This window comes from Saprolegnia diclina (assembly GCF_000281045.1).
Source record: "Saprolegnia diclina VS20 unplaced genomic scaffold supercont1.21, whole genome shotgun sequence".
Classification (NCBI taxonomy): domain Eukaryota; phylum Oomycota; class Saprolegniomycetes; order Saprolegniales; family Saprolegniaceae; genus Saprolegnia; species Saprolegnia diclina.
The window spans coordinates 327,370-347,690 of NW_008246088.1; the positions used below are offsets into that span (position 1 = coordinate 327,370).

General features: G+C 59.6%; 12 protein-coding genes and 1 non-coding gene across 14 annotated transcripts; 5 read left to right on the top strand and 8 right to left on the bottom strand.

Annotated features, from left to right (window-relative positions):
* Positions 1–1,805: 1,805 nt before the first annotated feature.
* SDRG_07359 (hypothetical protein) lies at positions 1,806–3,120 on the top strand. The gene has a single exon (XM_008613188.1). The coding sequence runs from the start codon at positions 1,918–1,920 to the stop codon at positions 3,025–3,027; it is 1,110 nt and encodes a 369-aa protein (XP_008611410.1). The 5' UTR covers positions 1,806–1,917; the 3' UTR covers positions 3,028–3,120.
* Positions 3,121–3,137: 17 nt separating this feature from the next.
* On the bottom strand, positions 3,138–3,884 carry SDRG_07360 (hypothetical protein; the record flags this gene model as incomplete). Its single annotated transcript, XM_008613189.1, has 1 exon — positions 3,138–3,884. The coding sequence occupies one exon, from the start codon at positions 3,882–3,884 to the stop codon at positions 3,138–3,140; it is 747 nt and encodes a 248-aa protein (XP_008611411.1).
* SDRG_07361 lies at positions 3,854–5,301 on the top strand. 2 transcript variants are annotated; one of them, XM_008613191.1, is made up of 5 exons: positions 3,854–3,951; positions 4,001–4,127; positions 4,175–4,309; positions 4,367–4,957; positions 5,054–5,300. In XM_008613191.1, the coding sequence occupies exons 1-4, from the start codon at positions 3,885–3,887 to the stop codon at positions 4,692–4,694; spliced, it is 657 nt and encodes a 218-aa protein (XP_008611413.1). In that variant the 5' UTR covers positions 3,854–3,884; the 3' UTR covers positions 4,695–4,957; positions 5,054–5,300. The 2 variants fall into 2 exon arrangements, with proteins under 2 accessions (XP_008611413.1, XP_008611412.1); XM_008613190.1 differs by having other exon boundaries at positions 4,367–5,301.
* On the bottom strand, positions 4,739–5,440 carry SDRG_07362 (hypothetical protein; the record flags this gene model as incomplete). Its single annotated transcript, XM_008613192.1, has 1 exon — positions 4,739–5,440. One exon carries the CDS (start codon positions 5,438–5,440, stop codon positions 4,739–4,741), a length of 702 nt encoding a protein of 233 aa, XP_008611414.1.
* Positions 5,441–5,703: 263 nt separating this feature from the next.
* On the bottom strand, positions 5,704–6,492 carry SDRG_07363 (hypothetical protein; the record flags this gene model as incomplete). The annotated part of the gene is made up of 1 exon (XM_008613193.1): positions 5,704–6,492. A coding segment is annotated over one exon (763 nt), but the record flags the coding sequence as incomplete, so codon positions are not given.
* A 50-nt stretch (positions 6,493–6,542) lies between these two features.
* Positions 6,543–6,614, bottom strand: SDRG_07364. Its single transcript has one exon. It is a non-coding gene; the product is annotated as a tRNA-Ala (tRNA).
* Positions 6,615–6,742: 128 nt separating this feature from the next.
* Positions 6,743–9,329, top strand: SDRG_07365 (hypothetical protein). Its single transcript, XM_008613194.1, has 5 exons — positions 6,743–6,802; positions 6,853–7,019; positions 7,067–7,282; positions 7,329–8,356; positions 8,417–9,329. Exons 1-5 carry the CDS (start codon positions 6,780–6,782, stop codon positions 9,242–9,244), a joined length of 2,262 nt encoding a protein of 753 aa, XP_008611416.1. The 5' UTR covers positions 6,743–6,779; the 3' UTR covers positions 9,245–9,329.
* Positions 9,330–9,704: 375 nt separating this feature from the next.
* Positions 9,705–11,347, top strand: SDRG_07366 (hypothetical protein). The gene is made up of 4 exons (XM_008613195.1): positions 9,705–10,608; positions 10,663–10,754; positions 10,802–11,122; positions 11,176–11,347. The coding sequence occupies exons 1-4, from the start codon at positions 9,750–9,752 to the stop codon at positions 11,242–11,244; spliced, it is 1,341 nt and encodes a 446-aa protein (XP_008611417.1). The 5' UTR covers positions 9,705–9,749; the 3' UTR covers positions 11,245–11,347.
* On the bottom strand, positions 11,283–12,047 carry SDRG_07367 (hypothetical protein). The gene is made up of 3 exons (XM_008613196.1): positions 11,899–12,047; positions 11,538–11,855; positions 11,283–11,488 (listed from the first exon to the last, which is right to left on the bottom strand). The coding sequence occupies exons 1-3, from the start codon at positions 12,034–12,036 to the stop codon at positions 11,342–11,344; spliced, it is 603 nt and encodes a 200-aa protein (XP_008611418.1). The 5' UTR covers positions 12,037–12,047; the 3' UTR covers positions 11,283–11,341.
* A 145-nt stretch (positions 12,048–12,192) lies between these two features.
* SDRG_07368 (hypothetical protein) lies at positions 12,193–14,301 on the bottom strand (the record flags this gene model as incomplete). Its single annotated transcript, XM_008613197.1, has 5 exons — positions 12,193–13,002; positions 13,056–13,176; positions 13,218–13,993; positions 14,038–14,182; positions 14,230–14,301. 5 exons carry the CDS (start codon positions 14,299–14,301, stop codon positions 12,257–12,259), a joined length of 1,860 nt encoding a protein of 619 aa, XP_008611419.1. The 3' UTR covers positions 12,193–12,256.
* A 90-nt stretch (positions 14,302–14,391) lies between these two features.
* On the bottom strand, positions 14,392–15,909 carry SDRG_07369 (hypothetical protein). The gene is made up of 4 exons (XM_008613198.1): positions 15,522–15,909; positions 15,402–15,470; positions 15,056–15,350; positions 14,392–15,011 (listed from the first exon to the last, which is right to left on the bottom strand). Exons 1-4 carry the CDS (start codon positions 15,885–15,887, stop codon positions 14,416–14,418), a joined length of 1,326 nt encoding a protein of 441 aa, XP_008611420.1. The 5' UTR covers positions 15,888–15,909; the 3' UTR covers positions 14,392–14,415.
* Positions 15,910–17,321: 1,412 nt separating this feature from the next.
* SDRG_07370 (hypothetical protein) lies at positions 17,322–18,470 on the top strand (the record flags this gene model as incomplete). The annotated part of the gene is made up of 1 exon (XM_008613199.1): positions 17,322–18,470. The coding sequence occupies one exon, from the start codon at positions 17,322–17,324 to the stop codon at positions 18,417–18,419; it is 1,098 nt and encodes a 365-aa protein (XP_008611421.1). The 3' UTR covers positions 18,420–18,470.
* A 128-nt stretch (positions 18,471–18,598) lies between these two features.
* On the bottom strand, positions 18,599–20,292 carry SDRG_07371 (hypothetical protein). The gene is made up of 2 exons (XM_008613200.1): positions 20,029–20,292; positions 18,599–19,976 (listed from the first exon to the last, which is right to left on the bottom strand). Exon 2 carries the CDS (start codon positions 19,693–19,695, stop codon positions 18,667–18,669), a length of 1,029 nt encoding a protein of 342 aa, XP_008611422.1. The 5' UTR covers positions 19,696–19,976; positions 20,029–20,292; the 3' UTR covers positions 18,599–18,666.
* Between the last annotated feature and the right edge of the window lie 29 nt (positions 20,293–20,321).

A 20,321-nucleotide genomic window follows, 5' to 3' on the forward strand; every position in this document is an offset into this window, starting at 1 on the left:
CTTGCAGTAGTAGCCCGAACCAGACACGGCCACGTGGGGTCGCGTCGACGCTTTCCCGTCACATCACAATGTCGGACGCGCGAATCTGGGTCCAAGCAGGGAGCGACCGAGTACCTTTTGACAGGTCTGGGACGAGTGGAGCTGCCACGAAACGGGCTGGCATCCAGGAAGCTCCTGCCATGGGTTCCGCCTCCGCGCCGCCACTCATTCCAACACTTACAATGCCAAGACGAAGGATTTTTGCTTCAAGAGGACAAGGTTATCCTGTCTACAAATGCACAGTCTTTACAAGCCGCCTGCAGACTCGTCGACGCGACGTTGGTGTCGTTTCTTCGTCGGTTGGTTTCATTTTTTATTCATGGGAGGAATGCCGCACGTCAGCAACGGCATCTCGTCGGACACTTCAAGGATTCAATGCGTGCACATTTATGATTCGACCAGGTCGCTGTAGCCGAGTAGCCAGCGAGCGGGTCGGACACAGGAGTAAAATAGCTATGGAGCCCTGGTCCGCCACGAAGACCCCGGAAGCTGACCCCGAGCACCCTCTACTAGTATTAGCAGGCGGATCGACACGTCCTGCTGGCAAGCGACAGGTGTCATCGCGGAGCCTCGGCCGCGGAGAATGCGCGTTGCATCATCCTATTGCGCTCCTTCGCTCTCATGTCAGCAGAGATCTTTGGAACCCGTGGGATGCTCTTGTCCACAGCCAAAGACAGGCGATGCTCCACACTAATAGTATCTTCTGGGTCCATCGTACACTATATGCGTTCTGCTTGCGAATACTGTGCAATCCAATGTGTCCCGAGTCGGCGTGGCCGGTTGCATGCGCAGCGCTTCAGAAATCAAGCTGCTGTCAGCAACTGGAACTCTCAGGAAAAGCGCTCGTCCATCTGCAGCGCGAACGGGGCCGACCCACGCAGCTGCGAAGGATATGAAGGTACAGTACCTCATTCGCACACGATTTCAAGGTTGTAATCATTTTAAATAGTGTGCTGTCGGCGTTGACCGCGTTCGTTGAAGGCAACGAAAAAAAGTGGCTTGCCGCACCAGCCGTGCCAGAGCCACGGTCAACGATGCACGTACAGTGCCCGTAGCTCGCAGTCGGCGGGTTGGGTGCCCGCGTAAAAAGGTTGGCTCCAACGGTCTCCTACACAGTACTATGCCAAGGTGCAATCTCGCACCAATCTGAGTTGAGCGTGGGTTCAGCACAAAGTGTCAAGCGCCTCGAGCGCCGTCGTCCGCCTTACTGCACGTGGCGCCTTTGCAGGCGCGCGGCGAAGAATACATGCGCTTTTCAACTGATATCTTTTTCGAGAACGAAGAGCCAGGCCTAGAATAATGACTGGCGGCTCGGCGTTGTGCAAGCCGCACATTTACCCATGCGACTGGCTTGCTCCAGTATGTGACAGCGCGCGCGCAAATTTAGCGCTCGTGCCCACATATATGTCCAATCTTGTTCGTAGAACCAAGCAACAACGAACGCAAAGCTTCGTGTTTCTGGCGGCGCGCGCCCATCACACTCTCCACGTACAACTCCGCAATGGTGGTTCCATCCCCATCACGTGCGGCCGGTATTAAAATGAATTCCAATCTATTTAAATGCACGAAAAAAGTGCCTGAAATGCGCCGGGCCAATTTTTAAATTGCATCGTCGCATCTCGCCATGTACTTGCTCTTTGCATGGAATTGGACCGTTGCGCAATAAAAATACAAGTAGAAGACGGACCGCCCTCGTGGCGTAATTGTAGCATCGCGACATGCCAATTGAAGTCTGGGCGACCACGGATTTTGGCCAATCAGCGGACGCGGGCGCCCACTGACGCGACTCCGACTGTCGCCAGCGCCCGTGTAACATTAGTTCACCGCGTCGGCGCGGCGAGGTCAGTTGCATTTCGTGGCCCACCCGCGCAGTACGAGATGAGTGTGTTTCAGTTCTGGAAGCACGATGTGACGTCGCTCTGCGCCTCGCTGCATGAGCTCCTCAATGACGTGGCGATGCCAGACGAGAGCGACGCGAGCGACTCGGAGGACGAGCCCCAAACCGACGTCAATGGCCGCGTCGAGCGCCTCGTCGCCAAGCTGCGCCATGTCTTTTATGGCATGTTGGACCGACCGGTCAAGGAGGAGGACTGCAAGCAAGTCGCCGAGATGCTCGCGCGATCGCATGTCATGGCCCGCCTCGTGACGCCGTCGCTCCTGTCGCAGCTCTCGTTTGAGACGCGCAAGTCGGTGGCCGCGCTCTTTCGCGCGCTCGTCCACCGTGACCAGTCGTCGACCATTGTCTGCGACGTGGCCCTCATGACGCGCCTCGCGCAGGGCTACACGGCGTCGACCGACACGGCGCTCGTGTGCGGCAGCATGCTCCGCGACTGCCTCGAGCGCATCGAGTGCGCCCACGCGTTCCTCCTCAACATGCCGGCCGAGCTCGAGCTCCTTGTGGCGACCGCAGCCACCCATCCGCATTTTGAGGTCTCGTCCGACGCGCTCTCCAACATTGGTCTCCTCCTCACGCACAAGAATTCGGTGCCCGTGCTCCTGGCTGAGTTTGATCGTGTCTTCACGGCCCAATACCAGACGCTTCTGCTGTCGGACAACTATGCGACGCAGCGCCATGCGCTTCAGATCCTCTCCAAGGTGCTTCTGGACCCGATGAACGGCGCGGTCATGATGAAGTACATCTCCAAGCGCGACCACCTCAAGACCATTCTGCGCGTGCTCCGCCGGCCGAGCGACGCGCTGCGGATGGACGCTTTCCATATCTTCAAGATCTTTGTTGCCAACCCCAACAAAACGCACGAGGTCGAGGCGGTCCTCCTCCGCAACCGCGACAAGCTGCACGCGTACGTCAAGAGCTTTGGTGCGACTCACCACGGCGGCAAGCAGCAGCCCGGGTTCCTCGCCGAGATTCGGCTACTTCTCTTCACCCTCGAGCACCTTGACCAGACAAAGCGCGAACTCGAGCCGCCGACGGACGACAGCCGGCCGCCAAAGAAGCAGCAAACCGCGACGCTTGTCCAAACCTTGTAATAGCTAGACCCTAATTTATAGTCCAATTACCCAAGTATAAATAGTAGTACGTCATCATCATCTTCGTAGTCTTTATTCGCTAATGCTGTATTCCTCTACTCGCTTCGTCGCTAAATGTCGTCGTCAAACATATCGATGAGCTCCCATTCGATCTTGTCCGGGTCCGCAATGCTCGTCGCAAAGGTCCATTGGCAGTACGAATCCCGGGCCTCGGTCGTCGTCGCGGCGCCGGCTTCGGTCGTCGCCAAGTGCTCGGTCGTGTGGTACAAGACCGAGAGCATGAGCTTCATCTGCTGGCCGTCAAGGAGCAGCCGGCTAAACTGCCCGCTGTGCACGTCGAGCTGCTGCAGCTCGACCGTCGTGTTGGGCCGCACCGGTGTTCGCTTGTAGTCGGCGACGAGTGCATCAAAGCACTCGGGTGACATGACACTTTTCAGCAGCTCCACGGGTGGCGACGTGACCGAGGTATCGCGCACGTAGGTCTGGAATTCCGGCGTGTAGATCGTGTGAAGTACCAGGTCCAGCGCGACTTGCGCGCCGTCGATGAAGTCGGGCATATCCAAGCCCGAGGACGGAAACGCATGGTGCAGCAAGGCGAACGACATGGCCTTCTTCACAAACGACATGTCGGGCTTGAAGAGCTCGTCCTCGTCCCAGCGGTAGAAGCGGTCGCGGTCCTCGTACGCGCGCTCGAACGAACTGCCAAAGGACTGGATGTCAAAGGTCGGTGGCGCCGACGACGACGAGAAGGTGCGCGCGATCAGCCGCGGCCGCACCACGGATCGCAGCGCTTGCATGCTTCGACAACCTTCGCGAGATGGGCGGATTCGGCACGCTAGATTCGGCATTCGTGGCATATGCCGAACCAAAGCCGTCACCGCCTTTCCCACAGCACCAAGCAAGCAAAGATGCAGTTTGCCCTTGGTACGTGGCGTGCGCGGGTGACGACGCGAGGAACGTTCGCGATGCGTAGACCGCTTCTGCCTCGCCCAGTTTGAGGATCCAGCGCACCAAGGGACGCAGCTACGCTGGGACAAGGCGGACTTCGAGCGACGCATCAACTGCGCGTTTGCAGCCGGCGATTGCGCACTCGTCGACGGGTGCGTCATGGTGTGCTAATGCAATGACGATACGAATCACGTACTAGCTATGCACCGTTCTGCAAGCACCTCTTTGTGCCCAACTTTACGGACGCGCTTGTGAGCACGGCCGCCATCACCGACGCCAACAAGTGTCACTTGCGCAGTGCATACGTGGCCCGCGCCGAGCACGAGCTGCCCGTGTATTACATTTGCATCGTAGTCGTATTCGCCTGTGATCTCATGCGGGCGCCGTCTAGGCTCACGCGGTGGTTTCCTGCGGACGTGGTGCCACCGACCGTCGCAGCGTATCTGGACGTGATTCTCTACAGCCGCGGCCAAATCCGGCTCGAAAATGCAGCGACGGGGCACGCAAACGACCCGAGAAGCGACACCGCGCCGTGGGGCATCATCTACATCAAGGCGCAGGACGTGCCGTACGAGCTGCCGATGGACCCGATCACGATCCTGCGCAATGCACTCGGCAAGGCGGAGGGCGGGTCCGGCGTACCACTAAACCGCGACGCATATGCAGCGTCGGTCGCCTACTGGTCGCAGCATGCCACAATCCAACGCGATGACGCGTAAGTTTCGTGTAAAAACGACTCTGTATGGACACTATTGTCTGTGGGTCAAATGCCAACGATGGTCCACTTGAGGGGTTCTTGGAGCGACGACTCGAAGACCCACGTGCACTGGTCGTCGCGCACTGATGGCTCCGAGAGCTCTTCTCCGTTGACGACGCCCGTCGTGAGAATGTGCTCTTCGGTGTAAAAGAGCACGTGCAATCGCACCGACTTGGCATCGTCAGCGAGGTCGACCGCGTCCAGATGGGCGCCCTTGATCTCGAGGTGCGTGAGTTCAAAGCCGGTGGCGCCATTCGCACGCAGCGCGGTGAAGCCGTCGATGAAGATCTGGACGCACTCGGGGCTCATGATCGTGTGCAGGAACGCGAGCTCGTCGGTCGGCGCAGTGGTCTTGGTCGGCGTCGTCACGGCCTCGAAAAAGGCCCGCGAGTAGAGCGTCGAGAGCACGGTGTGCATCGCGTCCTTGGCGCCGGCCAGAAAGTCGGGAATGTCGTACGCCGAAGTCGACGCAGGGAACGCCGTGTGGAGCACTGTAAACATGTTAAACTTGGTCAAGAACCAGAGCTTGGGCGAGAAGACATCGGCATTATCCCACGCCCGGAACCGATCGAGGTCCTTCGTCGTCTTGGCCGCGATCGCATCGAGCGAGAAGGCGCGCGCCATGATCGGTGCACGCGACCACGGGCGGCCAGGCGCTGCGGAGCGCGGGCCAACACGGCTGGCGACGACCACCGCACGACGCAGCATGTGGCGATCTTCTAGAAATTTATCAAATTTTGAAAAAAAGGCAGCGAGCAGATCAAAGAGTCAAAGCGGTCGGCTGAAGCCAGGGCCAAAACCAGGCGACGATGCGATCCCTTGGTCGCCGCTTTGTGGCATCCGATACCACATGCATGCTGCTGGTATGTCGTCTGCATACTACACTGCGACTCCCGTGCCAATGTTTCCTAGTACAATTACATGCCCTTCCTAGCACCAGTCGATCGTCGAGCGCTGCAACACCAAAGCGCTCGCACAAGAAAAGGTGTAGAATGCATTAAGCAATCTGGACGACGGTCCAAGCAGTGGGCTCGCCGTTGACAATGTCGCTCTCAAAAACCCATGTACAGTCGGCGTCGCGGACGTTGTCCTTTTGCGTCTCAACTCCATCCTCGCCCTTCATTGTCGTCGTGACGTGCTCGACCATCGTGAATTCAACCTGCAGGAGCACGCTCTTGGTCGCTTCGTCGTCGCCGTCCTTGAGGAGCACATTCGAGAGGCCGACGTTCTTGACTTCGAGATCCGTCAAGTCAAACTTGGTGCAGCCGGCCTTGGCGAGCTCTGAGAAGCCCATCATGAGCGTCTCGACGCACTTGGGGCCCATCACGGAGCGCAGGAGATTCACCTCGTCGTTCTCGACCGCCGGGTCCAGCGCCGCGGCAAAGAACGCGGGCGTGTACACCGTGCGGAGAATCATCTCGATCGCGCTCTTGGCGCCGTCCATAAAGTCTGGCACGTCGAGCGGCGTCTTGGCGTGGGGCTTGGCAGCGTGCAGCTGCACAAACATGGCCATCTTCCCGAGCAGCGAGACGTCTTGGGCAAAGATGTCGACGAGGTCCCAATCGAAGAAGCGCTCCTTGTCCTCAAAGGCCTTGGCCAGCGGGTTCGTGGGCTCTTCGGGCGCCGGCGCCGAAGACGACGACATAAAGCGCATGCCAGTACGGGGCTGCATCGACCACGGTCGTGCAACGAGGCTCGAGCGCGACGCCGCCGAGCGCGCGGCCTGGCGCAGTTGTCGAGCTGTGTGGCGCAAAAACATTGCAAGAGTGGACTGATTGCACCCAACCAATTTCAATTGCAGCAAAAATACTGGAGGAACCGGGGGTCGAACCCGGGGCCTTCCGCATGCAAAGCGGACGCGCTACCACTGCGCTATACCCCCTTCTGTGTTGAACTAGGATTTTTAAATTATAAATTATTTTTTATGTAAAATATTTATATTTGTACTTTTTAATAATTATTAATTAAGTGGGATCGCAGCGTAGCCAATCAGAAGCCAGTTGAAAGATCCCGCTTGGCGCCGCTTCACCGTAGCAGCGATCGACGAATGGACCGCAGCGCCAACATCGTGTAGGTGACCAGCTGCCAGAGCCTGCACGTGGGTCATGCTAGGCGTGTAGAGTGCACTTGAGCTGTGACGCCAAGCACACGGTCGTGCTGCCCAACGTTGCGACGACCAAGTCGGTGGCCTCGGTGCTGCACGAAGCCCTGTATCACTACGCCCGCAGTAATCGCGATGCTGCCGCGCTCTCTGTCTCGGGCCTCTACGACATGTACTCGGGCGAAAGTACGTTCTTGATGCTTCTACGGCGAGCCACAGAATGACATTTCTAGTGCTCGACCTCAGCGCGTCATTGCACAGCGTCGCAACGTTCCACACAGCCACCAAGTGCATGCGTCTCGGCGCTGTGCCGCACACGACCAACGACACCAGCGACAACAACAACAGTAATAAGAGTCGCAGCTCGGACTCGCCCTTCGAGTCGTTTGTCAAGTCGATCTTTTCGTCGTCGGACGACACACCTAGCCGTCCTGCCCAGTTGCCACCGCGTACGTCGTCGCTCCTACTGTCCATGTGAAGCTCATCCTGCACTAGAAGCCGTCGCGGCGCCGTCGCTTGTCGAATGCATTGCACAGCTGCGCGCTGCATCGATCGACGAGCTCTGCACCGAGTGTGGCGTCGCGCCAGAGGCCGCCGTGGACCTCGTGCGACAGCTCCAAGATTTTGCGAGCGGCGCGCGGGCGTTTGGCCTCCCAGACGTACACGCTGACGCGTCCTCCGCAAGCTCCACAGCGTCCGAAGACGACCCTCTTGACGCGGACGATCAAGACGATGAGGATAATTCGCTCGGCGAAGCACCAATCTTGCTAGCATATGCACACGACTCGCCAGCGTTTCGCCGCGAGGTCGCCGCCATCGACGCCGCGTGGCCTCGTCTGATCACGGACTTTGGCCGAGTGGTCGCGGCGGCCAAAGCTGCTCTTGCGTCCAGCAAGTGCCACCTCGCGACGCTGCGCGATTTGTACACGGAGCTCACGGCGCCGATCGACGAGACAAGCTGCCTCCGGCACCTCGCGGGGTCGGCCAAGCGCGCGTGGGCGCCGCTGACCGACAGCTGCGATCGCTCCATGGACGCCCTACGCGTCTTCTCGTCCGACCTCGCGACTGAGTTTATTGCACCACTCGAGACGCTCCTTACGCACGATCTCGGCCGCGACGCAGCAGCTTCGCGCGAGCGCCTCAACGCCGCGTTCTATGCGTACTGGGCCATGGCGCACGAGGCCACCTCCGACGCGGTGGGCGACGACGCGCGTCTCGAGGCGGCGCGGCATGTCTTTGAGTCGGCGCGTCTCTCGACGGTGCGGCATGTCAACGAGGCGTTCTTGCGTGCGCTTTGTGTCGTCGAGCGCACCGGCTGCGCCATGGCCCACGATGCGAATGCTGTCGTCGGGCGAAGACGCCATTTGGAAGTCCACTGCGCTGCGCTTGAGGCGTGCGACATCGTCGATATCTGGGCGGGCGCTCCTCGCGGGTACCTCTTTCATGTCGAGGACGGAACGTCGGCTCGCACGCGCCGCTGGTTTTACCTCGAGAACGGAACGTCGACGCTCATGTCCCTCCAGGTTCTGCTCGTGCTAGCATGTTCGAGCTGTGATTGTGCTGATGGTGGCTACATACACTAGGCGGACCGGCGCACCCCCGAGGTCATTGCACACCTCTCGCAATGCACCGTGTCAAGAAACGACTCGATGCGCTATGGCATCTGCCTCACATGGCCGAGCAACCGCGTGCTATTGCAAGCCGACACGGCGCGTCTCCATGCTCTCTGGCTCGAGGCGCTGACGGCCACGAAGACACTTGCATCCACCCAAGACGACCTCCAGGATGAGGACGACGACGAGAACAACAGCAACCATGAAGCGACAACGCGTCCAACGTTGGAAGAGACGCCGCGCACGTTGCTGACGCCCATTGCGTTCTTCGGCGCGCCCGCCTCGGCGTTTGCCGTCATGGCCCGTAGCACGCTGCCGATCTCGGTGCAAACGTACTTTGAGCGCTTCGTCAGCGACGAGCACTTTACGCGCGCGTTTCTCGCGCAGCGCGGTGCGACGGACGTGGCGCTTTCGCATTGGACTGTCCGCTCCGACGGCGCGTACGGGCGGTCGCGACGCATTCAACTGCCCGTCGAGACAGCGCTCTCGACAGGCTCGACGCGCGTGCACGCGTGCGAGGTCTACCACCGCCGGTCATGTGACCACCTCGAGGTCCTCGCCAAAGACGAAAGCCTCGATGTTCCGTACGGCTCGTACTTTGTCGTCGAGTCGCGGACGACGGTCGTTGGGAGCATGGGGTCGAGTACGACGTGCGCAGTCGAGATGGCCATGGCCGTGTACTTTACAAAGAGCACAATGTTTCAACGCATGATCGAGAAGGCGTGCGCAGCCGAGACCAAGGCGTCGTGCGAAGCGATGCTAGCAGCCATGCGCACCGCCATCGACAAAGCGCTCTAATATACACTGTGCAACCGTGAGCAATGCAGCAGTCTGTCCCATCGAACGCGTTCGAACACTGGACCCAAGCTCGCTTCCATTCCGCGCCCGTTTAGCTGCCGCAACGTCGGGCGGCGAGGCAGTCCTGGCGACGCGGAGGCGGAGACGCTGGCAAGGGCTGTCGTCGTCGCTCGACGCTTGCCACGATCGGTGTCAGAGGTCCGCCAGGCGGCCAGGTGGCGAGTGCGTCGCTTGGCAATCTCTTAGATAAGACCTTTTTGCGAGCATCTGGCAAAGTGTATACAAGAAACAAGGCAAGTTTCCAGCGCTGTGCGGTCGAGACCTTGAAAGAGCGAATTACGGTGGTACTGCATTTTTATTGCACGCATTTTTCACCGACCTCGTGTTTAACTTGATGTTTGTAAGTCGAATAAAAATTGGACAAAAAAAGAGAATAAAATGACCAGCACTGACTGAACAACAGTGCTGCATTTTGGCCTCGGCGCCGGCGTACGACGAGAAGACCATGGACCCATACCAGCAGCAGCAGATGCAGCAGCAGCAGCAGATGCAGCAGCAGCAGCAGCAACGGAGCATGAACCTGCAGCGCCAGCACATGATGGAGCGCAACGGCAACATGGGCGGGATGTACGCCCACGCGCCGCAAGGCCACGCGCCGCCCATGGGCATGCACCCGTCGTCGCAGATGCACCACAACGGCTACGGCATGCCCATGGCACCACCGGCGCACTCGAGCGCAATGATGTACTCGGACGACGTCTCGTCGTATTTACAGCCGCCCAACATGGGCATGAACCCGGCGATGGCGCCCGCGCCGTATGGGTACAACGCGTCGGCCTCGTACGTAGACGGCGGCCGGGACCCCGACATGGAGCGCGGCCAAGGCGGCAAGCGCCACGCGCCCAAGGGACAATGGAAGACGCCGCCGCAGATGCTCTACATGAAGGAAAAGGTGAACGCGTCCAAGCCGGTTGTGCCCGAGCCCGCGAGCCCGGCGTTTGGCGACGAGAACACGGTGACGCCGCAGCAGTTTGCCGAGGGCACGCAAGGCTTGACGCTCGACACGACGCTGCTCGCAAAGATGACGGGCAAGGACGCATCGCAGATCGGCGCCGAGCAGATCCGCAACATCATGCAACATCCGGAGCTGCTCAGCATCTACCAAAAGCTGCAAGAAGAGGAAGAGCGCCGGCAGCGACGACTCGAGCGCAACCGCGCGTCCGCGCGTCTTCGCCGCGAAAAGAAGAAGGGCCTCGTCGAGACGTACGAGATGGAAGTCTCGGAGCTCGAGACGATTCTGAAGAAGGTCAAGAGCCACAAGTTTGGCTGCGGCAACGACAAACTCCTCCTCGAAGCCCTCAGCGGTACACGTCTCATTCGTCTTCTTAGTCGTCATCTTAGTTATCAACTAAATCTAGGCGAGCAAAAGCAGAGCGTCAACATGACGCGGGACACCAAGCACCAGCAGACGTCGCTGCTCTTGAAGCAGCACTCGCAAAATGCCTCGGCGGTACCTCACGTCCTTGCTCTTTTGCAATTGCGAGCACGACCTCGTAGATTCGCCAAGCCAACGACGAGAGCTGGATGGTAGCGCTCGCAGCGACCAACGACTCTGAGTTTCTCCAGCTCAAGCACACGCTCGGGCTCACAGAGGCGCAGTGCGCGCGCCTCACACGCGTCAAGAACAGCGTCCACAACGAGTCGACGCGGCTCGCGATAGTCGAGAAGTGCTTTGCAGCGCTCCACGTGCACGAGTGGCTGCACTTCCCCAACTCGGAGGGGCTCGTCGACCTCTTCCGCGCACCGCTGAACGCGCAGCAGCTACAAAAGTTTGTGCAATGGACCCGCGTCAACAAGCAAGCTATCCAGCAGCTGCAGGTACGCGCTTCGATCCCTATTTTTGACAATTTCTTCACCCTTTTTATGTGTAGTTTGTCCAGCCGCCCGCGGATCCCAAGGCCGAGTCGAACCTCGTGTTCGACTTCCCGCGGGAGCTCTAAGCAGCGGGAGACTTTGTAGCGTGGGATTAGGGTAGGACTACGTAGCACACAAGACGACGACGCATCTTGCTTTATTATTGGGACGGCGATCTTTCTGTTACAAGTGCGAGAGACCTTGGGGCGCCGTGGTGTGCGTCTTGATGAGGCTCGAGATGGCGCGGAAGTTGGGGTGCTTCGAGTCGGCCGTGAGCTGGAAGACCACCGACTCGACCGACGTCAAGAAGGCGCCCGACGCCTGCATGCGCTAGGAAAGGAAGCGGATGAGAATGCAAACAGAGCGGTCGGACTAGTACCTCGAGACCCATCGAGCGCAGGAACGAGGTGCTGCTCGAAACAGCGTCGACAGGCACGTGCACGTCGTAGCCGGCCTCGAGCAAGTCGAGGCACGTCTGCAGCACGCACACGTGGCTCTCAATGCCGCAGAGCACGACCGAGCGCGGCTGGAGCGCGCGCAGCTCGGCGTCGACGGCCGGCGTCAGCATCGAAAAGAGCGTCTTGTCGTGGACCGTCAGGTTGGCTGGGAGCTCGACCTCGGGGACCATGGCGCCAAAGCGCGCTGCGTACTGCGTCGTGGCGATGAGGGGCATTTCGAGGTGCTTGGCCGCTTGCACCTAGCGCTCCATGACATATCCTGCAGCATTCGATAGGTGGTACGAGGGTCTTGGCGCCGGCGATGACCGAGGGCATCTCGTAGATGCGGTCGCGGAAGATCTCTTGGATGTCGCAGACGAAGAGGACGCTCGAGGCCGGCGCGAGCTTCCCGACCGACGACTTGACCGACTTGGCGAGCATCGCGAAAAAAGAAAGTGCAATGTCAGCAGAGTGAACGTCGTTGGCAACTTCAAGCCGATCAGATCCGCCACCGAACGCGACCGTCGACCGCCCATCGTCGATCGATGCTGAGCCCCAAGGCCAAGGGCTGGAGCATTGTGAAGAGGCAAGTAAGAGAGGAGCCATAGGCACTATGACTAGAAGGCTAGCGACAGTGCTATTACATTACGTCTTTGAAGCACTAGAGAATGCTGCTGTAGCCTTGGCTGTGGCGCATGAGAAGGTTGGAGCCGAGGGTGAAGCCCATCCAGACGACGCCAAAGGTGACGAGGACAGCAAAAAGACAGCCGAGAAGCCAAACAAAGCGGCTTGCGTTAGCTTGGACGTGGTCGGGCGGCGCAAAGTACCCGACTTGGCGCAACCACCACTCGGGGTAGAAGAGTGAGTCGGGCGACAGCGTCATTGCGTGCAGGCCGTGCATGTGGTAGCCGTCGTGGAACTCGACCACGAGACGCTGGAAGAGCGACGCGTACGTCGTCATGGTTGTCGCCGCCATCGACGCGCTCGACGAGGTCAGTAAGGCGCGCACGTCGCTCTCCGTCTGCAAGCGCGTCACCACGCGTGCCAACGTCGCGCGCAGCGCCGTCTCGATACTTGCCTGCGCCGCCGCCACCGACGGCATGGCGTGGGCGTAAAAGCGCCCGGCCCAGTTGCCGACGAGCGCGGCGCTCCAGTACATGGCGTCAGGTGAAAACACCTGAAGCGACCCGGTCGCCAACGCCGATGGCACGGCGTCAGCGTACGCAAAGACGGGCACGTACGCGGTTGCGTGCGGCGCATACGGGCCAAACCAAATGTGGGCAGCGCGCGGGTCCGCCGCGTCCAAGACCGCGACGAACGAGTAGGCGGCGCGGAAGATCGAGAGGCTGCGCTCTTGGTGGCCGCGCAGCGCGTCGGCTTTGGTCATGTTCCCGTTGCCGTTGACATCTAGACACGGTAGTATATACATTTCGCGATAAGATTCGACTAAGATGCCGTACCGTAGCGATCGGGCGAGCCGTACGGGCCGGCCATGGGCCCGGACGTCAAGTCGAAGGACGTGCCTTCGTAGTGATCGCGATGGATACTAAGGAGCGTTGACGGCGAGAGCGGCGCTGCCACCTATGTACAGATCGTCCTTGATCGACTGCATCGCAACCCACCTGCACGGAGACGGGATAGTCGGTTGCAAGCATGTCGGTCGTCGGCGAGAGCTCGATCGACGGGTTCGCGAGCGTCAAGACGCGCCACATGCGTCGCGTGGCGTAGTAGTGATTGGGCGCACTGAAGCCGTCACGACGGTACGCGTACGCAGCCGTCCAGTCGAACTCGCCGTCGACCGAGGGATCGTACAAGCCGGCGCGGATCGCAACGTCCTCAACATTCGTCGACGCCAGAAAGGACGTTTGGTCCGAGAGGTTGAGCGTCCGCAGCGTAAACTGGTTGGCGACCACCGCAATGTGGTCGTTCGGAAGGCGCTGCGCGGCCCAGACGGCCGACGCGCCCGTGTCGTCCGGGTGCAAATGCATGATCCATGCTTCGTTCGGGTCGACGACCGTCAATGCTTCGCCAGCCTCGAGGAGTGCGTTGGGCGTGTCGTAGGCAGCGCCATAGTACCCGTACGTCTCGGCGAGCGCACCCATGAGCAAGATAGCGTCGCGAGCCGTACCCGCTCGCTCCATGGCCACGTTGGTGAGCTCAGCGACGTCGAAGAGAGCGTTGCCACCGGGCATGGACTTCGGAAGACTCACGAGCCGACCGCCACACGTACTTTCACCGATCGCAACCTGGCGCTCGTTGATGACGCCGTAGACGCCCGAGATGTAGCCCAACGTCGTCGGCGCTTGTGGGATCTGCCCCAGCGGCTTCGTGGCCGTCCAGTTGAAGGTGGACGTATCGACGTTGGCCAGGCGAAACACGTCACCGCGATCGTCGCCAACTAGAATCCAACGTCATCGCATACAGATCCCCGAGAGTGTCTACCATAGCGAGGGTAGGCGAGACGGAACGGCGCAATGGCCCGCTGGGCGCCGGCAGTATGCGTCCTGGGCGGTACCTTCCCGATGCGGAAGTCGCAGCTGCTGCAGTCGGCCGCGTGCGTCACCATGGACGATCCCGTCGTGGAGGCCTACAAGGCGGGCTTAGGCAGCGCTGGCAGTGGCGTCGGAGACATACCTCTCGCCCGACGACGATCGTCGTGCAGCCATGAGCCCCGAGGGCGAGCGTCGTCAAGATCGCAAAAAACATCGAATCGTTGGTGACCGCTCATTGGCCCGCTACTTGGCCCGCTATATATTGCGAGCATATGATTGGCTCGTGCTCCACTTCAACTTGGCGCGGTGTTCAACCAGGATACATGTACTACTTGAAATTAAACAAAGCGCTACCAAAGATGCCGAGGATCCCCTGGAGCAGCTCGGCCACAAGGCCACAGACGCTCTGAACGACATGATAGATGCTCCCAAGGAGCGAGGCGACGAGCTGGTTGATGCAAGTCACCAAGGTCGGGAGGCCAAGTGCGATAGCAACATCGTACGTTAGCGTAACGAGTTGCCGCGCAATGCGAGCAACGACAACGAGGACGTTCCAGAGTCCACTGAGGCAGTGCAGCGCGACCTTGGTTGAGCTTTCGACGAGGTCCGAGGCCAAGCGCATGACGCGGCGTTTGGTCTCGGGGCTGATGGCGGCGTTGAGTGCATGAAAAATGCCACGGAGAAGCTCCCACGCCATCGAGATCGGCGTCGTGACAAGCCAGCGCAGAAGCCCAAGCGGGTGTGTCAGCAACTCAAAGAGCCTCCCGACGCCTCGGAAGATGGCTGCCAGCATGCGCTCACACGGCCCATGCAAGAGTCGGAGAATCGTGACGATCTGTCGAGCCACGCAGTCAAAGATTTGGCCGATGGCTGTGAGTATCGTCGTTGCGAGTGGGGCGAGTGCGATGCCGGCCGGGCGCAGCGCTAAAAGAGGGTGGTGAGGACAAGACCGACTATGAGCACTGTACCGTGGCGCCACGCTCGGCGACCGACGCCGCGACAGCAGTAGCCAACAAACGACGCTAGCGTTAGCGAGACGTCGACAGCGATCGAGACAAATGTGTACACAACGAGAAAGACTGGAACCGTCAGCACAAACATGAGCACAAGGTCGCGCGCCGTGGCCGTCCATGGCTTGGTCGACGACGTGTCAGGCCCGTGACGTTGGAGGAGCCGGCGAAAGAAGGACCGAGAGGGCGGCGGCGTCTCGGGCGTGTACGCGGGCGGCGATGGGAACTTGGCAGCACACGTCGCCACGCGCGCCTACATATAGCGAAGTGCATTGAGGCGGCGAATCAATCGAGCGCCGCGGACCTTGGCGTCGTCGTCGTCGGGCGATAACAGCGAAGCGCTCATATAGTCGTTGTAGGCCAGTTGAAGCGCCTGTACGAAGATAGCAAGGTGAGAGGTGAGCGCCGCCAGCGTGCGACGTACCGCCATCATGAGGTAGCTGTCGGCGCGGCGGGCGTAGTAGAGCCCCTCGCTGGGTCGGCTCTCGATCGCACGTGTAAAGTGCTTGATGGCCTTGGCGTAGTTGCGCTCGAGGAAGCGCTCGAGGCCGCGCTCATAGTGGATGCTGTGCGCATCGGCCTTCCATGGCTTGACGGCGCCAGCGTACAGGCGCTTGTAGCACGTGGCAAGGCACGCGTGCGATGCGACAGCGCTGAGAACGCCGATGTAGAGCGCCGCACTGTACCGTGGCAGCGCTGCATAGGGCGCGAGGGCCGGGTCCTTGCTCGCGTAGTAGGCCGCGGGGATGGTCACGACGGCGCAGACGCGCTTGAGGACGTCGTCGGCCATTGGGTACGATATCAGATGTGGGAGGTCGGATGGAGCCGCCACATTGCACGGATCGTAACCGTCCCATGATGGCGCTGTACACAATCAAGTTCGTATCAATCCTTTGTATCAACCGCCTGGAGCAAAGTGCTTGATGATTGGGAGCATCATTGTACAAGAGACGCTTGGGGTACGGGCATCAGTGCGTTGCTGAATAGCGTATCTTTGAGCTCTTCGTGCTGTCGACACGAGAATCGAGTGGACTTTCTTACATTGCAGTTACGATCAGTTACGATTTTGACGCAACAGCTGCATCAAGCATTATAGCCCGTAAAAGGTTAAACAAAGCTACAAGCACTGTTCATGTACAAGGCTGGCGGGTCTGGCGTGCGTCGTCCGACCGTTGCGGGTGTTTGCCTCAAGTAAGCTACGACTTGGTCTGTCGTGCACGGGATCAGGTAGCGTGAGTCATGGCGGGCGCCCCGTGCGTGAAGAGCGTCTTCTCGTCTGAGGGTGGCGGTCATGGCGTCTTTGGGTCCATCGTCCTTGAGCTCATGCAAACAGCTCTTGCGGCTTTGTTCTTGGACTCATAACGTTGACGGGTTTGATACTGGGTGTAGTCAAGACCTTGGTGCAGTGGTTCTCTCGATATCAATTCGCAACTGAATGCAGCTCGTCATTCCTCAACTGAATCAAGTATTGTGAGCACGAGCGTAGTGATACGCTGGTCAACGAAGCGCCTGCGTTACGAGGTTTGGACGTCAGCTCTTAACGACTAAGACGCTTCGTCTCGATTGCACTTCCACCCATGAGCACAGGACTCGAACACCCTTGCTGCTCCCACCGTGTTGCTTTCAGAGTGCGTTGGCAAGGCTGTCGGCCGACATCGAAGTCGTATTCAAAAATCGAACTTCGAAGTATCCGGTTGCAGTCGAGAGCAATGAGATCTGAGGTGGCGTTGCTGCGGGTGTGCAGTCCCAGAACTCGTCCTGAGACCTGATGGGACGTCCATTTGATTTACAAATGTAATGCGAAGGAGGTTCAAAGCGGAGTGTACTATAGTGTTGACACGTCATTGACCCTTTGAGTCGTAGAGATGATCCACGACCGCACTACTTGCTCGAGTCATTGCGTTCGTCCGTTGCAAGGGTCTGCCACGTCAAATCGATCATGCTATCACTCAAACTTGTATGTCCTTTGTAAAATGTTGTGCTGCCGTCATTGCGTCCGTCGGTTGCACGGGTCTGTCGCGCCACTACATAGCAGGATAGAATACACTGGCAGTGCGACTCCACCCACTGTTTACTCTGGACTGCCCTGCTTTACTGCGGAGTCAACATGAGGTGCACCAGAGCATAGTGTGTTTGCCGAAGCCACGTACCCAGCGTTGACTCCAACTCCAACCCCGACCGACGACGCTCGACCAAACCGTCATCCAAGCGCCATTTACGTCCAATGCTCGTGCGCACAACGGCTGCATTGGCCGCCGCCTTTGTCATGTTTGCTGTCTACGGCGCCTCGGTCATTGCCCTTGTCGCCGCTTTCGGCAGCGACCTCCTCGTGTTGCCGAACGCCGTCTCGGTAAGCGTGGTCGTCATCGCCGTGAGCGTCTTCGGTCTCGGGCATCTTGCGTGGACCCGCAGAGCACCTTCATTGCCGCTTTGCCTCGTCCTCCTCGTGCTCGAGATGGCTTGTTGCAGCGCGCTGCTGATGGCCGCAGTGAACGGCGTCTCGATGACCATCAAGGCGACCGAGAAGGCGCCCACGCTCACGGCATACCAGCAACAGATCGAGGCGTTCGTCGCCTCGGTGCCGCATCGGCCGATCGATTTCTACGCGACGGTTCTGCGCGCAGCAGGCGTGGTGTCCAGTCCCATGCGAGCCCTGACAAGTGACGCGTACCCTCTCGAGGCCGCAAGAGCGTTTGCCGAGGCGTACTGTGTGAGCGACCGCACGTGCAGCGACGTGCCGCTCATCGACACCCTACTCTTCTCCGATGTGTGGCCAAATGAAAACGTCATGGCTGGGATCACGCGTGCCCTCTCGATGAACATGACGGTGACGTCGACGACGACGCTCGAGCGCTTTTGCGCAGACGTGAAGCTACCGCCGATAGTTCTTGAGACCGCTGCGAGGGACCACGTGACGTCTTTTATCAGCGATGTTTCGCATCTCTGCGCTGGCTGCGCCGCCCTCACAAAGCTCTCAACCAGCCGATTGTCGGCGTGGATCGACGCGACGTGCCCGAGGACAGCGTCATTTGGCGCCTTTTGCATCGACTCTGCCGCCTGCATGGCAGATGGACAAACCACCGGCAGCGGCTGCGCGTCACTCGTCAAGTCCAAATACTTGCACCCAGCGTACGACGCGTGCTTTGGTCGCACGCTCATGTTGGCAGCGCGCACGTCTGACGCGACGATCGTCATTGGCTCGATGGTCCTTTTGCTTCTCTCGCTGCTGCTCACGGCGCGGTTGTGGGTGTGCATCGAGACGCACCGACGCACGTCCATGGGCGAGACACGGTGCAGCGTCCAATATAGCTTAGACTACTAGTTACCGCGTACTAGTATTCGATATAAAGACAAAGAGTACAACATAAACGAGAGTGCAAGCGTTGTACTGGGTATCCCGATTGATGGGAGCGCAGCGCGGCAACACTCGTCTGGACGCATGGAACCTACCCCTACCCTACCCCCAAGTACACGCCACGGGTCGTTTGGCGCGTTCCCACGGAAAGTCTAAATCAATGTATACTACTTTGTGCTCATGATAAATAGGTTCCAGTGGCTACGTGAATGAGCTACGGTGCCTTGGATCCAAAAGAGCTCATGCGCTGGACTTCACCAGCCACATCATAGGCCACTTGCACCGCCGCGAACACGATGGCGGAGACGACGTCGAGGAGCTGCCGTACAATGACCGATGTGACGTGCGCCACCGATTCAGCCGTCGTCACTGCCACTTGCCACGTTGCTACCGTGACCGTCGACGCCCAGGCGCCCGCAGACCGCATCGCAGTGTAGACAGCAGAAAGACAATCCAACGATGACGCGTAGACTGCTGCAAGGCACGCCATTAGCGACGCGTAGAAGACCGCAAGGAGTGCCTTCACCGACGCATACAGCGCCATCATGGGCGGCGACGTGCACACATTCTTGCAGACAAGGAGAAGGCGGAAAACAAAATCGAGAAGCCCGACGACAAGGGAGTGCAAACCGCGCCAGAGACGCCAGAACGCTCGGACGCAGCGGGCGATGATGCGAAGGCTTGTGGCGACAAGAACGTCGAGACATCGCAGGGCCTTGGCGACCAGGCAGCGCCACAGACGCCCGAGTGCGGTGGCCGTGGCTTTCAAGAGACGCTGGAGGGGGCAGGCGATGCGAGCCAGTACCCGCCGTACCGTGCGACCGACGTAGCGGGCCGTGGTTTGCATCACACGTGCGAGCGGACGCAAAATGGCATCGCGCATGAGGAGGAGGAGAATATAGAGCTTGTGATCCAATATGAGGAGCACGGTGCAAGTGATGTCCACGGCTTGGTAGAGGACGCAGTAGAAACCTTGCAAGAATGGCGAGATGAGCTTTCGAACAAGGATGCTACACACGGTGTAGAGCCGTCGTGGAGCGCGTTGGAGCCATGCGTAGGTGCGTTCGAGAACTGTGCAGGCGGCCACCGCGAGCGACTGCAGCCGTGGCAACACGATACGCATGCAGAGATCATAGCCGACGTTGCCAAGCCAAGCGAGCATCGCCTGCGCGCGGTGGATGAGGGTATGGACGAGGCAAAGTGCGGTGGTTGTCGCCCAGCACCATGCCGAGGCGGTGAGCATCCGAAGGCAGGCAATAGCTGCTTCGATGCAGCGCTTGACTGCGACGAGTCCGTCGAGCACTTTGTCGGCGCCGGCAGCGAGAACGGGATACGCCGCTTCCGCGACGGTCAGGATGACTTGTCCAAGTCGACGGAACCGAAGATGGCGAAGGACGCAAAGGCAGCGCCAGATGCCGTCGTAGCAGCATCGTGGGAGACGTTCGGCGAAAAGAACCGCCGAGAGCAGCCCCGAGAGGCACGAGACGCGGAGGTAGGTGACACCATCCGGAATGATCTCAGCGACTAGGGACAACGAGGTCGTTAGATGAGCATTTGGCAGTGTTGTTGTACGTACAAATGTGAAGAAAACATGCTGCGACAGCTCGTATCGTGGCCACCACGGCATCAGCGGTCGCCAGCCCAAAGGCATAGATGGCCCGAAGAGCGCGCCACGTCTGTCGCACGAGAACACGTGTCCATCGCCACGCGAGATGAATGGACGACAAGAGACCGTTGACGACCCCTCGGACGAGTGCGTGAAGCAGAATGCAGGCGAGCAAGACCGGCAAAAGCAGCAGGACGAGCACGCGCGTACTCCACTTGGACTGCGCCCCAAAGCTCGCCGAGACGAATGGCGCGACGACCTTG